Source organism: Melospiza georgiana, chromosome 2 (genome assembly GCF_028018845.1).
Source record: "Melospiza georgiana isolate bMelGeo1 chromosome 2, bMelGeo1.pri, whole genome shotgun sequence".
NCBI lineage: Eukaryota > Metazoa > Chordata > Aves > Passeriformes > Passerellidae > Melospiza > Melospiza georgiana.
This window is the reverse complement of record NC_080431.1, coordinates 111,730,600-111,746,035: the sequence shown is the minus strand read 5'-3', so window position 1 is coordinate 111,746,035 and position 15,436 is coordinate 111,730,600. Positions and strand designations below refer to the sequence as shown.

The window sequence follows — 15,436 nt, the reverse complement described above, 5'->3', positions numbered from 1 at the left end:
TTGTTTTGTGAAAACCATAAAAGAAGTTTTTTTCCCCCTTTTTGCTTGGAAATTTCTATTTTCTGTTTGTTATCCAAAGAAAGAAAACTTTTATGAGAAGGTAACAGTTTTGTATGTGAAAGTTGTAGTACATCTGAGCTATTTCAGATGTTGATTTATCTTGGAGAATAAATAAAAAATATCTTTTGAGTTGCTGGGAGGATAAAACTTTAGATGACTCTATTTAAATATCTAGTGAAAAACTGAAAGTACAAATACTTCTTCAGAATGTAGTTTTAAATTAGAATTTTATGCATTGGTAAGTAGTTATTTTTATTCACAGAAGAATGCAGAGATACATCTTTCTCCTACAGCAGCACCTACAGCAGCAAGCTGGCAAACCACAGAATAATAACACCAAAGCCAACTGAAATAATCCTTAAGAGAATGCCCTCAAAAATTACTGGCTACTCTGTGTAATCAATGCCAGTGTGCAGTCTCAGGATGACACCTTGGTTAATGAATGTAATCTGATTAATCCTCTTAATGCAAAGTATGTGCACTGCCAACCTGTGACAGAAGTGCACAGGTCTGTGGAGACCTGTAGGTTGTTGTGTTCAGCTTTTAGTAAATAAAATATGTTGGGTAGCAAAGTGTGGGCTGAAAAAAACTTAATGGAAAATGAATTTTTCAGTCAGTCTCTACCAACATCATTTTCAGCTGTGTATTCACTGTTTTATCCCAGGGTGATGCCATCCTGTTGGAGGGCACTGTTGTGGCAATTAGCCACCACATGTCCAGGGTAATCTGTGTATCACTACAGGACAACTGCTACTTCAATATGTTTTCTTCCATCATATTTAAGGCAGAACTATTTTTATAGTTCAGTTTTTGACATTTAACAGTGGAAACTCCCATCTGACATAAAACTGGTTTCCAGTGGTTTCACTGCACAGAGTGCCTGAAATTACAAGTGCAGCATTGCCTTCATTTTCCAGGACACTCACACAACAGCAGCAGCATTAAGGGAGTGTTAGAAGTATCAGGTAATCCATGTTAAGTGCTTTTAACATAAAATTGTGTAATTGGGAAACCAGTATAACCTAGTAGAAACCTAGGTGTTAGCTTTAGACAAGTTATGGTGGCAGGCTCAGTTTTTTGCAGGAAACTCCTCTAAGTGTATTTAGCTGAGCCCTTCTGTTTCTCTGTGACAATATAGAAGGAAAGCTTAGTTTGGCTCCTTATTGCTTGTAAGTGGAAGGATAAGCTGCTAAATCCCTCATTGGAGTACTCATGTCTTTGAATTTTGTCAGTCTTTTTAAACTTGACAGCTTTCTTTAATCATTAAAGTAAGGGATATTTCTCTAAGGCTTAGAGTGGCTGAGCTAATAACTCCTCTATATTAATAGCTACAAAATGAAAGCCAGTTCAAATACCTGATGACAAGTGGCTAACACTATGTGGACTTTAAGGTTTTAAGCTGTCTCTGGAACTGTTTAGTAAGAAACAACACAGTATGAACCTTAGCTTTTCCAGCAGTTCTGTCAGGCAGTATTTCCAGTCACTTCACATCAGATGCCTTGACACCCTGATCAGTATCAAGAAAATGTTACATGGCTACCCAACCATGTACCTCTAACCTACAAATGGTAAACTGAGTTTTTTGGTTTTGGGTTTTTTTCACTCATCTCTGCATAAGATCAGGGTTGGTGTTACTTTCAATGCTGTTTTAGTAAAATGTTAACCCAGTGCATTTTCCCAGCATGGACAGTTCGGGAGTGACGTGGATGTGCACTAGGTTTTTGGAGGGCAGAATGACAGCTACCATAGGGCATGATTCCTCTATCTATTCCTCTTCAATCCTACATCAAAGCAAGAGGATAGCCTGTAGAATGTGTTTTGTATTTGTCTTTACCAGTGCTCCAGAAAGTTCAGGCCCATATGAAGCATTATGACCATTGCCCAACTTCCTTGGACTAACACCTACTTACTCAGAGTCTTCTGCTTCATAGGGAAAATCCTGTTTGGTATTTATACCATTCATTTATCCTGTAGACATGTAAAAGGGACATGAGAACGCTTTTGAGCATGTCAAGCTAATGAGCTGGGCAGGTAATGGAGAAATCTCTTCCTTAAATGATTAAAAACTCTGCTAAGCAATTGCTGGTTTATGGCTGCTTGGCAGAACACCACACAGCAACAGACATTTAACTACCTATCTCATTCTCAACTCTCTTTAATAACCTTCTGTGTGGATTTTTAACAGTTTCCAAGGCAACTGGAAACAAAAACATCTCTGTAAAGCAGAGCTTCCTAGAACTCTCCACTTCAAATGGTACACATAGTAATTACAGCTTTCTCTTCATCACTGAGTTTTCACCAGATTTCAAAAAGATCTGCAACTAAATTTGTCCCATCAGTGGGACATTTTGAGATTTTCTTCTCTAGAAATATAGAATGATCATGGCAAACATTATTTTGACTTCTTGAGGAGATGTGGAAAGATACCATAAGCCTTCCCTTCTCAAATGCTAATTATGAGCAGCCCATCTGGCAGAGCTGTTTCCATAAACTAAGCAGGAGGGGTCTACAATGAAACAATTACAGAAATACAGAGAAACCTAGTTGGCAGCTGTTGTTTGAGCAAGATCTGCCATGAGATGTGTCTCAGTCTTCAGTGAGACTTTTAGCCAGAGCATGGCATCAGGTGAGACAACAGTATAGAACAGAGGGAAGTTTTTTCCCCTCTCTCCTGTGGACATAGGACCATATTTTTTGTAGAGCAATTTGAAAAGAAATGTCTTCATTCTGTATTAACCTGCCCAAAGAAAAGCCATTAGCAGCCATTTTAGCAGAAGACAGTTATACGCCCTGAGTTATACCTACTAAAGCAATATTTTTGCCAAAACCAGTGCAAGTAAAGTCATTTGTCCCCATAAGCTTGGAAACAGCAAATTTATATTCAAGAATGTCTAGTTATGAAGGTCTGGATTTACAGGAAAACCAGAATAAATGCATGAAAATAAATCAGAAAAGACAACTCTTCAAAAATATGTGTATTGTGTTAAATCTGCAAGGCTGTATTTTCTAGATTGCTGTTCTGCTGTACTGATTTATTATACTATAGGTACAAAATGTTTAAGGCTGTTTCATAGTAACAACCACAGTTTTGTCCTTGAAGAAACTGGAACCTCAAGCTTAAATGAAACCAGTTTGAAATATTTCACTTGTATGCTCTCTACTACTTTTGACTTTGTATGCATGACCTTGGCACAGACAGCTTCTCTCTGTCTCAACTTTAGAGGTATTGAAGGTATTCTTTCAGCATTACCTTTTTATGAAAAGGAATTTAGAGTGAAATAAGAAAATAAACCCCCTGAAGCATGATGAAAGAGAATAATGAAGAGATTATAGGTATATATATGCATATAAGTATACGTATATATGTACTTTAATTAGTAGCCTAGGTTATTAGATTATTAAATTCTTCAGGTATAAGTTTGAATGGTCAGATGATGCATCCTTTAAGGTAAAAGCATATGTGTAGTATAACAATCTCAGATCCTTCCCTGCCATTGGTAAAATCTCTAAACCATGCCTGTAAATGGGCAAGGAGAAATAACAGTAACAGAACTGTGCTATCAGAGTTATGATGCCAAATTTGCTATTTTAGGAGTACCAGATGAGGTGGCAGCCAGAGACACCTGTGAAAAGCTGCAGTAAATGGAAATGGGGTCACTCTGGGAAGCTGTTCAGTTAAACAGGTGGCTTCCTTGGAGTAAAAGGAGTGTCTCTCTCCTCCATTTTTTGTATTTTGGATGAAGAGCATGGCTCAAATAAATTCATCTAGTGTGATTTAAGTGCTGTAGGCTGTGAGCTGGGCTCCAGAATGATGCAGGTCTCCATAAGTCCCCTGCAAGGATGTCTCAGATTCCTGGGATATGTGAGTTGGGCTTAGCAAAGGAGTTCCACCAAAGGTCTCTGTGTTCAAACTTCACTGGTGGTCTCCTCCTCATCAGCAAGGACCTTCTAATGACCATGAGAGCAGCTGGGGAGACAACAGGCAAAAGTCCAAAGAAGTAAGAGAGAATAGGGAAAACATTAACAACAGATGGGAGACAACATTTGGAACCAGCTGTAGGAAGGAGTTCAATGTAAGACTCCTTACCACACTTCCAAAAGGGTGTGCAGGTACTTCCCACCACTTTCCACAGTGACCTTGGCTGCAGTGGAACACAAATGTTCTCCTCTGGGCACTGCTGTGCCTTCACTTGAGTTGTCCTTGGAAGCCCTTGGCTTAGGCCTTTATATTCCTGCAATGGGATGGAGAATGCTTATTTAAATATTGCATTTTATGCTGTTATAAGTACATACTGGCATAATAATGACAGTCTGATTGAAGGGAGTAAGAAGGATATAATTGATTCATTTTTCCACACATTTTACAGAAATAACATTCGTGCTTTTAAATATTTATTTTATAACGCCCTTGGCCATTTTATTTTTACTATATTGAAGTTTATCTTAGGCTGAAAATAATTTAAATTCAAATTACAATGTCTGTACTGAATCACATAAATCAAAGCTTTGTATCTGGCATTTCTTCATTAATTTTCTTGAGAAAAAGATTTGAATTTTTTTTCAATGTTGGAATTATTACTGCTTGTGTCAATTATGCTAATTTAAAACATTTAAAAGAAATACTTTATTTCCAGAAATAATTTCTTTTCATTGCTTTTTCTTTAAGGAGGCACATATTGGCAAAACATAAGTTAGCTGCACTCCTAATGTTCCCTGGAGGTCAGTTTTTAAAAACAGATTAAAATTAGCAAACTTTGATTGAGATCTCCTGTGCCTGTTCTTATTCTATCTCCTTACAACATTCCGTTTTGAGTTTTCTTGTTAGTCAAATTCTGATGTGTGATGAACTGGTATGGGATGAGGATCATGATCATTCTACACCTTGAGTTTCAAAATTATGTTTTGGCAATTTTGTCCAAGGAACAAAACTTCTATGGAGATGAAGAAATAGATGATGATGAGGAAGAAGAAGAAACAGAAGAAGTAGAAGAAATAGAAGAAGTAGAAGAAGTAGAGGAAGTAGAAGAAGTAGAGGAAGTAGAAGAAGCAGAAGGAAAAGAAGAAAGAGAAGGAGATGAAACTAAAGAAAGCACAGAGAAAAAAGAGGGAAAAGAGGGAAAAAATGAAAAAGAAAAGGATCGTAAATCACCTGAGGGAGAGACAAGCAGTTCTAGTAGCACTGTGGAAACTGGAGAGGTAAAGTTATTTACTCCTATTAAGTTACAGGTCTCTGAAAGAATTTGGTTCTGTAACTAACTTGAGTTTGATGCATGTGTACCTATCCTGTAAATGCAAAGTTGTTGTTTGGGGTGGTTTTGGTAGAGGAAGAAACACATATAGGTGTTAATAGTTAAACTTTTTTTTCGTTTTAACAATTTTGAAAGAGTTGTTTGGCTTTTTTTTTTTTTTTTTTGGTCTATAGACAGAGGAGACTACTCAGAAAGAGACCATCATTCAGCAGGGTAAGAATACAATTCCCAAGAATAGTACATTCTAAAGACAGATAAAAGTTTTCTAAATGATATTATAAAAATACTGGACAACACTGTCCTTGTTCATAGTTGGCAAAGCAGTTCTTGAGAGGCAAACCCCCATTATTAACTGTTAATGATTTGAAAGAAATAAATACTTTTCCCAGTCATGTGCAGGAAGTCCACGAGGACTTTCTCTTAGCAGGACTGAATCCTGTGCAGTGCCAAAGTCATGGTAATTTTATTGTCTCTCAGAAAACTTCTTTATGTGCCCTGTGCCTCAATTCAGTCAAGAAGCTGCTCAGAATTCTTCCCCATCTTTTTCAGCTGACATTTCCTCATTCTATTCACAGAGAGATTATTTTAGGTGAGATGTGATAATTGCTGAACACTATTCAGGATGCTGAATATGTAAGTCTAGAAGCTCCTTGCAGTTTTCATGGCAGTTTATGGGAACTGAATATTCCTTTATAAAAGCTGGGGAACATGTAATTGGGTGCCCTATATGTATAGGACTTTTTTTTTTTATTTTAGAAATTTGGAATAATCTAAAATAGTTCTCTTGAAAGAAAATAACAAGTGTGGTATAAAACAGACCACAGCCCTTATAATGAAGAAGCTATGCCATTTATTTTCAATATTATAATGGAAATCGCTTGTACAGAAGGGATGCTAAATATTTTTCCACTATTCAGTGATCTGGAAGTTTTGGTATTAAGTTTGAAATGTATATGATTCATACAGGGAATATAGGAAAATTTAAGCACAGACACATCAACTGAGATGGAAAGTTTTCCTTTTCCCAGAATTGTTTCTATGGAATAAAATTCATGCTGAACTGTAACTCCTGCCCTAAAATCAGCTTTGCCAAATTAGAATATACTTGCAAATAAGTGTGCAAGACATTGTCTCCTGTCAGCAAGAGGAAACTGTGAGTGTCAAGTAAAAATATTTTCTATATTGTCACTGCTGTAAGTGTTCTATTCTTAAAAATTGAGCATCTGGAGAGTAATGTCAGGACAATATATGGAGAGATTAAAAAATAAAAATCGTCTTTTCAGGCTGGGCATCAAGTTTTACTGAATATTCTGATTGTTTTTTCAGTTTTATTTAGCTCTACTTCAAAAATAATCTGAAGAGTAATTGTTTCTGCTTTTCTGTGATATTTTTCTGATTTCCATGAATCAGAAGAAATTTAATATAAACATTTATGTTATTGTAGAGAAGGAAAGCACTGACAATCATGCTGTGAACAGTTCTTCAGAGAACACTGAGGACCAAAAAACTGGAGTGGGGAGAAAAAAGGTTTGTGGCCTGATGATTCTTTCTAACTTTGCCAGTGACCAAGAAGCCAGTGGGCAGTTGCCAAAGCAAATAACTCATATCATGTGCAAAGATAATTAAACTGCTGAGCAACCTGTTTAAGACTTGATTTTATTTTTTGATAAAATAATTTTAAAATGTCCAAATAATAGAAATTAGTTAAAGCCCATTATGACCTCTTAATAGAGGCATGTCCCTGAGAGAGAGATTGTTCATCACATCATGAACTGGTGAGGTGAAAACTTAGGACTTGATTCCTATGGGACATTATCTAAAAAGATTTCCCTTCCTATTTGCCTCTGAAAGCAGTAGCTGAGGTCATTACTCTGCATCTATTTGCAACATACACTGATTTTATCATCAAATATATCTCTCTATATAGGTGCATGAGCATGTTGAGGAGTAGAATTTCTTACAGGTTTTAGGATTCAGAGGCTCCTGCAGAGGCTGCTGAGTTTCCTGTTGACCAAAGGCCCTAAGCAGTACTTAACTTTAATTTTACTTTAACTTTGACACCAGTGTGGTCTCAATGAGCACAAGCACTGTCATTTATGGCAGTACACACATTTATCAGCAGGCACAGTGAGCACTTTCTGGGACTTCATGTTTGGACCTTGCCTCAGGCTCTTATTTGGAAGAAACCGAAATAAATGCACCACTCACAGCATTTTGTACAAACTGTACAATGTGTAATTTAACAAATTGCAATCACTTGAACTTTTCTGATTGCCGTGTGCTATTTTAACACATTTTAAACATTGCAAATGTTTCTCAACATTTTTTAGTGATTTTGTTTAAAAAAAAAAATTACCAAGGAGAAATCTGCCAACCTCGTTTAACTTTGATATCTACTGGGTTTGTGTTTTTTTAATCTTGAATTTCACTGCTAACTGTTTCAGACATATCCTTTACCTGTTTTTTTCACTCCAGTTTTCCCTGTTTAAGCGAAAGCCACTGACAAGCCAGAAGAATGTATGTAGCAGAAAGGAAGACAGCTCTGCAAAGCCACTGCAGAGTGAAGAAAAGGAAAAGGAAGATTTAACTGGTGAAAGCAATAAAGATGAAAATCAGAATCATACACTGGAGAATTCCAGTGAAACTGTGACTAACCAGGACAGAAGGATGAAAGTTAATACATGTACATTGCTGTAAAACTGTTGTAATATAAGAGAATGTGACAGTCTTAAAGCATACAGTGCAATTTTTACTTGAAAACAGGTATGACTCGAGATGTTGATGGCTGCTTTTTTTTAATTGATTGGATTGCTGTAATTTTAAATAGGCAGATGATTTTCTTGGTATTTATTGGTAATTTTAATAGGTCAAAATTATATACTTATCAGCACCTTGCTGGAGTTCTGTGGCCTTACCTGTTGATGTTCTAAAGCAAAATATGGGGTTTTTTAATGTGAAGAGTTGAATACAGGCATTTTATGGTTTTTGCTAAATAATTTTCTTCTGTTTCAGTCTACAGAGTACCACTTTCAGCATGACACTCTTGCAAAATTATAATATTCTATATATTACTTGGTTTAACAACCTAGTCAAGAATATTTAAGGTACTCAGAAATATACATCTTTCTGTTTTGACATAGAAAAAATAGCAGTAAAACTTTCAAGTTACCTTGTAGGCCATTATGGAAGAAGTTACTTGAGTATGTGCCTAATTTCACTCATGGCAGCAGTCCCAGTGGAAACTGTGTAAGGATGGAAGTATCCTGCCAAACTGGGACAGGGAGAAAGCTTTTATTTCTGAGAAGTGCTGAAAACCTTTGCTCCTGCTGAAATTGGCATAAGCTGATGGGCCTCTCTCCTATGGGATCAGGCCCAGGGAAAACTGGAAACCCTCATTCTTGTTTCACTTGGATTCTAATCCTGTATCCTCTAAATATCCACACCTTAATGTGAAGCTTTTCTCACAGGAAAATAATGCAACCAGAGGTACTGTGGCATCAGTATGACAGGCTGATCATTATGGGGTAAATATTCATGTTTTTCTCAGGCAGACTGGCTTTTCTTCAGAAGGAAACAGGAGGAGCCAAAAGTCAGTACAAATAAAAACTGCTTAACACCACTGTAGCATTAAGAAGCAGGAGTTCTTTATTCAGCCTGATGCTCAAGGGGATATTTCCTCTAAAATATTGTGCAGGCTGAGTACAGAAAAGGCTCCTGTTTAGATACTGTATTTTTCATACATAATCATTGATTTTCCAAGAAGAAACATACACATGACAAATAATTTCCCTGAAATCAAGAATATATTTTCCCTCCCATTTACACACATTCTTCTGTCCTGGAGGTCACTCTGCTGGTCCCTGGTGGTCAGTGACCCCTCAGTGATCCCTGACCACACAGTGAACTGGTGAAAGGTGGGACAACTGGGCTGGTTGCTTTCCAGTTCTTCCTTCAATTTCCCCAGTTTCAGAGTTGCTTAAATTTTATACAATAGGTCAGAAGTGTCCAGAATTTATTTAATCCCAGGAGTTGGTTCACCTGCATGCTTTGTCCTTTTAAGTATGGCAGGTGCCCAGATTCTTTCACAGGGCTTCCTCTGTGCTACCACAATCATCATACTAAAAACCTGGATGCTTGGCTCATCCTTTGCCAGAGTTAATTAGGATCCTTTTGGGTCTTTTATTTTACTTTGGGCTACTCCTGGGTTCTGCAGTGAACCTTACATGAGGGGTTGTTCCTCCATTATATTTACATATTTTCTTATTTTTCTGAATGCACATGTGGTTTCTGTTCCACTTGGATACTGTTGAGAAGAGTAAAGTGGAAAAGGAGAAATAAAGTAAATGGTGCCCTCATTAATTTAAATAAACTTTAATTATTTTTTTAAGGGGAGATCAGTTGCAGAAATTGTTACTGTAAGAACAATTTCTTTTTTAAAGGTGAAATAATTTAGTGAGAAATATTACTTTAAAATGGGAATTACCCTCAAATCTAACACTACAGAAGTTTATGCAATGGACTGTAAGCTGCTGTATGTCTGAGCAGTTTCAGGGATTGGTACATTTATCTTGTCCACATACTTTGCTCAACAAGAAGCAGGAATATATTAACCCATTCCAATGTCTTTTCTACATGTCTTAATTTTTAATAAAAAAGATTAAACAAATAAAACAATTTATATGTGCATGTGTATTAAATTATAGGGTTTTCTAACAAGTTCACAATATTTATATTAAAATTTTTTTATTACTGAAATGTTTTCTTAAACAGATGAGTAGCAAAAAATTTTATAAACATTTCTAGTACATCTTTCTCTGGTTTTTTTTCTTACTTTCCCAAAACTTGTCAACTTAAATATTTAATTCTCATTTTTATAGTCCTGCCATACAATTGAGATTGTGCTTTAGAATTGCTGGGTTTCTAAAATTTCACCACTAAACCTATCACTAGGTGGAGTTTGTGCTCTTCAAAGGTGTCACCAGCCCCTGGAGCCAGAAATTCTCCTTCTCATGGCCCCTGAAAGAAGTTAAAGATAGTCATTCTGTATCAAATTTTCTGTTTCCAAATTCTCAGAAAACTTTATGTTTTCTGGCACATTGCTTTTGGCATTAAAGTACTCCGCTACCTCAATGTATTTATATAGTGCATTTTGAATGTTTTCAACTGTGTGTCCTTGTAAAAATATAAAGATAAAAAAATACAATTACTCATTTATTTCTAAGTATACATAGATGGACAGTGGTCAACTTCTGATAAATCTAGGTATACATGTTTTATTTAAATTGAAGTGGAATTAGAGCACCTTGCATACACAGATATACGAGTATGTGCACTGAGACATATATGTGTATACTTATAGACAGAGATACACAGATATATGTGTGAATGTGTGTGTGTGTGTGTGTGTGTGTGTGTGTGTGTGTGCACATGGATGATCAAATGTGTGCCTGACCTCCTGAAATTTCCATTTAATCCATATATTTACATATGCACATTTACTGACTTCCAGAAGCATAGGACTCATTTATGCAGCTGCTGCACCCATGCAAGTTTGTGGTAATTGAAATTTAAAAAGGAGAGAACGTGAAAGAAAGCTGATTTAGACACTATTTTATATGCCCAAAGTTAATAACCATAATTAATTTTGTGCAACTTCTTCCTTTTTATTCCACATCTTACTTGTACAATATGCAAAATACATCCAGTCTTTGTCCCTGGGGAATATTTTATGTCATGTTTTGACATTAGGGTAGTTGAAGTGAGCTGAATCCCTATCATGATGGTAAACCACTCTAAGTCCTGATAATCAAGAATACAGAAGCTAATCTTGCATGACTATAGAGAGACTAAGTATGGGTTCTTAAAACATACTCATGTACTCAAACTACTTTAGCTCTTTAAACTAGAAATATAAATATAAATATAAACATAAATATAATATTTCTAAATTCCCTCACAGTGCTTTTAGAAACTATAATATACAACTCACTACTTAGGGGAGTTTACAACATTTGCACACTGTGTTATGTCTAAATTCCTTTAAGGGCCTAAATAATGTTTTGATTAAGTGTAATGAGACCACCATCAGTGCTCAGTATCTCATAGTGATGAGCTTTAAAGTTCACACCTATCTGCCCTTCAAGACTGTTCTGGAATTACATTTTATTCATGCTATGTAATTACCACTTTTTTTTTTTTTTTCAGGACCAGATTGTAATGACTCAGCAAAAGCCTTGCAAAATCTAAATCTGGAGAAACTGTAGTTCTTTGATTTGTACACAAAGAAGTTTTTATTCTTGAGACCATTCTCATTTAATCTCAGAACAGTTTAGACACAGCTGTTTCCAATCACCCTCATCAAAAGCTTAAGAGATATTAAGTTAGAATTTTAAGACATGTTAACAGCATCAAGAAAATAAAAAATACAGAGATTTTGTTCTTCAGTACATTTATTATACATGAGACCATGATTTAGCATTTACCATGATGATTTACCACATACTGATGCATCAGTCAGTATCTAACTGGGAATGAAATATTGTATTCCCCCCAAAATTTTCTGTTTTTCTGGCTGCCTAAGACACACCAGTCCTTCCAGATGGAATGAAAAAAGGGAACTGGTGCTCTCCAAGATTTGCTACATGTGTACTCCATCCATGTGCTTTCTGCATGCCTGACCCAGACCTTCATATTAAAATTTTCCACAGCAAGGGTTTTGGCAGTGGAAAAGTTACTCTTGACATCTGCTTTGTGCCATTTTTAGGAGGCCACCTTTAACTGGGAAGAGCCGAGGAGATTTCTTCAGATCACTGACGTAGGGAGCAAGAAAGTGCTCAGGGATGGGACACACAGAGACTGCTGCCCTGAAGAAAATTTCACTTCCCTAAAATATGCTATTTTTACAGTCAGGGCAGTATCTTCTTTTATATTTTTGACAAGGAGTGTGCCATTGAGGTTTAAGTGTGACCTAGGAAAGAAAGTTATTAGGATATATTAATTTTAAGTTTATTGTTTCACACAAGAAGCTATGTGATCATGATCTCTGTTATTTAAGCTCCCAGAACAAGAATTTCCATTGGTGTACATCTTCCTGACATTTTTAGCCAATGCTGTCCTCTCCTAGGCTGGCCTCTAGTGTTTCTTTCCTGTCTGTCACTTCAGGAAAAGCAGCTTCCTGTTAACAAATGTGAATATGTCACTTAAAATGCAAAGTTAGCCAAGAGCCCTGTACAGGCATGCCCATGGGCAGGGGAGATGCCCTCTGAAAACTGCACTGAGTGAAGAACCAGCTCTGCATGAAGGGATGATCTTGGGCCAGCAGTGGTGTTTCTTGGCTAGCGCTGGGGTTCCTGTCAGGAGCTGACAGCAGCAGCACAGTGTGTGAGGAATTTTGTCCATCATTCCTCAGAGAGCACCCTACATGACACTCACCCACCTGCCTCTTTCTGCCCATGCCTTCCTCTGAATAATTTTGCCTTTTTTCCTCTTCGTGCCTTCACAACAGCAGCACCTATGGAAGGTCTGTTCTTCCTGCCTGCTGTCTCCACAAGTCAACCCCAATCTTTGCTTCTATTTCAGCCTCCCTCTCCCAGATTCTGTCAGAGTTTCTGTATCATTATCACCACTAGTAATGGAGGGATGGGACAATTTTCAGGCTAAGAACCATTTATTGCTCAGATAAACATCAGTCTCAGTGAGATTTTAAAGGAGCAAGTATCCAGCCATAGCTCAAGAGCAGTCACAACTTCTTTGTTAAAAGACAATATTGAACTTTCTAATCCAATGGACAGTCACTACAAGGTTGATTTTGCTTTTCTAACCTACCACCTTTACTCACTTCTACTGCACTGTGGATATTTTGACCCAATAGGTTATCATCACATGTATGCACATACACTTCTATTATAACTTTTAAATTCTAAACTTATTTTATACAGTGACATTACTATGCTATAGACCCTTCACCATCTTACCCAATACAATTTCTTACTTACTTAAGGTATATTCTTACAACTATAGAAACATAAGTTTAAGGCTTTTCTACTTAATGTCTGTGCATTGAATTTTTACATCAATCCAAGCTCCTTCTAAGTCTGCAGATCAAACTCTTCAGTGTCTGTGGAAATTTCTGTTTTTCCAATTCCCGCATTTCCAACACTGGAGTGCACCCCACAGAATGGCTCTGAGTGCGATCCCAAAGGGATGAGTGTCTGAGCACAGCAGGCTGACATCCAGAGGGAAAAATTTGGCCACAAGAGCTGGCAGTGACCACCAGCTGGAAGGAGGGTCTGGTAACAGTAAATGTTGAGTTAAAAATCAAAATGTTGAGTATTTTTAAGTGCCACTGCCACTAAAAATGATGACAAAGTAATGATAAGCTCCAAGAATTCTAGGAATTGTACAGAAGAAAAGCATTATTATGATTATAATTTTATTTTAAGACTGTCTATTTCTGCAGATATTTATAAGAGTAATTCTAAGTATCAGAGCATTTGCATTCGGTCAGGCAATTCACTGGACTAAAACTGTGTGGTTTGGATTGGGGCCCTATTTGTCATCCTCTTATGATGAATTAGACCTTACTCAACAAAAGCTTCATTACACACATGTGGGTTGTTTGGGTATTGTTTTTATTTCCTTATCATTCTTTTACTATTTGGAGAAAAAATATTAGATTGTTACACATTATTAAAATTTGATTTTAATTAGTTTCTCCTCTCTTGTATTTTTATTATCACTGTAACTACAGTTGTTACAGCTATTTTGGTGCAGAGTAATAAAATTATACTTCTGAACTGCTATTAAAAAAAGCAGAAAAGAAAAATTATGTAATTATATTAACTCTTTGACATAACAAGAATAATTCTTTAAGCCTCCAAGAGCATGTAACTTTGTTTTGAGATTTATTTTTCTATTCAACCAAGACATTTTCACACATTTGAGTCCTCTAGTGTTGCTTGATTTCAGTCTTGAAAATTTTCTTTCACCTCTGAACCATGAAAACCGGAATTTTCCATGAAAAGCAGACTGGTTAATTCTTGTGTAATACCAGGAGTGCCAGGAACTCCAACTCACCACAAGCTTAAATAGTTAGAATTTTTTTCTATAAAAATTAAAAGCTGAACTGGGAAAAAAAAAAAATGGACTATGCCTTCCAATTCAATACATGTGACATTTGTTTAATTCATTCATAGTTCCATACACTTTCTCCTATTAAAAGGTCCCTTAAGAAAACTACAAAAATCTAATTTGTTATTAGGACTTCAACACTTTTTTTAAAGTTGCCTTGAATTTGCCTTTCAAGCCCCAGTCTTTTGGGTGATTTCACATTGTTTTCATTTTATCAATCATGAAGAATGGATGTTACATTGCTCAGAGCAAACTGGAGTCTGGATGAAGGCACATCTTGGCAATGGCATTTTTCCAAAGTTCATTTCAAACGGGCCATGAAGGATGCATTCCCACTGCTACTTATGCTCACACTTTTGTGTAAATTTGAGCTGTAAGTTGCAGACTGTGTTAGCTCTTAAATCTGTTGCCTTTCTCAGGGCAGTTGGGACCCTCCAGGAGCTGGATGTCAGAGGAAAAGCAGCATTGCAGGCACGGCTGCTCACAGTGCCCGCTGCAAGAGCCCTGTTCACAGGACAGCCAAGACAAAGAAAAAATTCTGCAACCATCAGTGGTCATGTTGTTTGAGCAGATGGAATTGCACATGCACAATCAGGAGCAACAGCAGAGCAGTCTGAGGTCCCACTGACTCCAGGGAATCAAACAGGATTCTTACCTGTACTAATTCAGACTCCACAGCTGCAGTCACTGATGGCATCTACTGCTGAGACCTCTCTCTCTCACGCTGAGGAGACAGCCCAGCAAGGAGGGTTTGCCACCACAATCACCACATTTCTGCACCCTGAAAAGGCTCAACAAGGCTGCCCAGGAGAGAGGCTGTGACCTCTGGGCAGGGTGGTGCTGGGACAGCTGATGGAGAAGCTGCAGCTGCATTCACACTTCTGGCAGGGGCTTCTTGAACGAGGCTCTCATAGCAGTACAGACCTTGAGCTCACAGAAATACCTAAATGAAGGCCAGTGTTTTGGAAATGGGCAGCCACAAGGACAATACACGAAGG

The 15,436-nt window shown here is 37.1% G+C and overlaps 1 protein-coding gene across 1 annotated transcript; it reads left to right on the top strand.

Moving 5' to 3' along the window:
• The first annotated feature begins 2,120 nt into the window (after positions 1-2,120).
• Positions 2,121-10,001, top strand: LOC131095832 (cilia- and flagella-associated protein 251-like). Its single transcript, XM_058043954.1, has 4 exons — positions 2,121-5,256; positions 5,483-5,522; positions 6,754-6,836; positions 7,785-10,001. Exons 1-4 carry the CDS (start codon positions 4,903-4,905, stop codon positions 8,004-8,006), a joined length of 699 nt encoding a protein of 232 aa, XP_057899937.1. The 5' UTR covers positions 2,121-4,902; the 3' UTR covers positions 8,007-10,001.
• Positions 10,002-15,436: the final 5,435 nt, after the last annotated feature.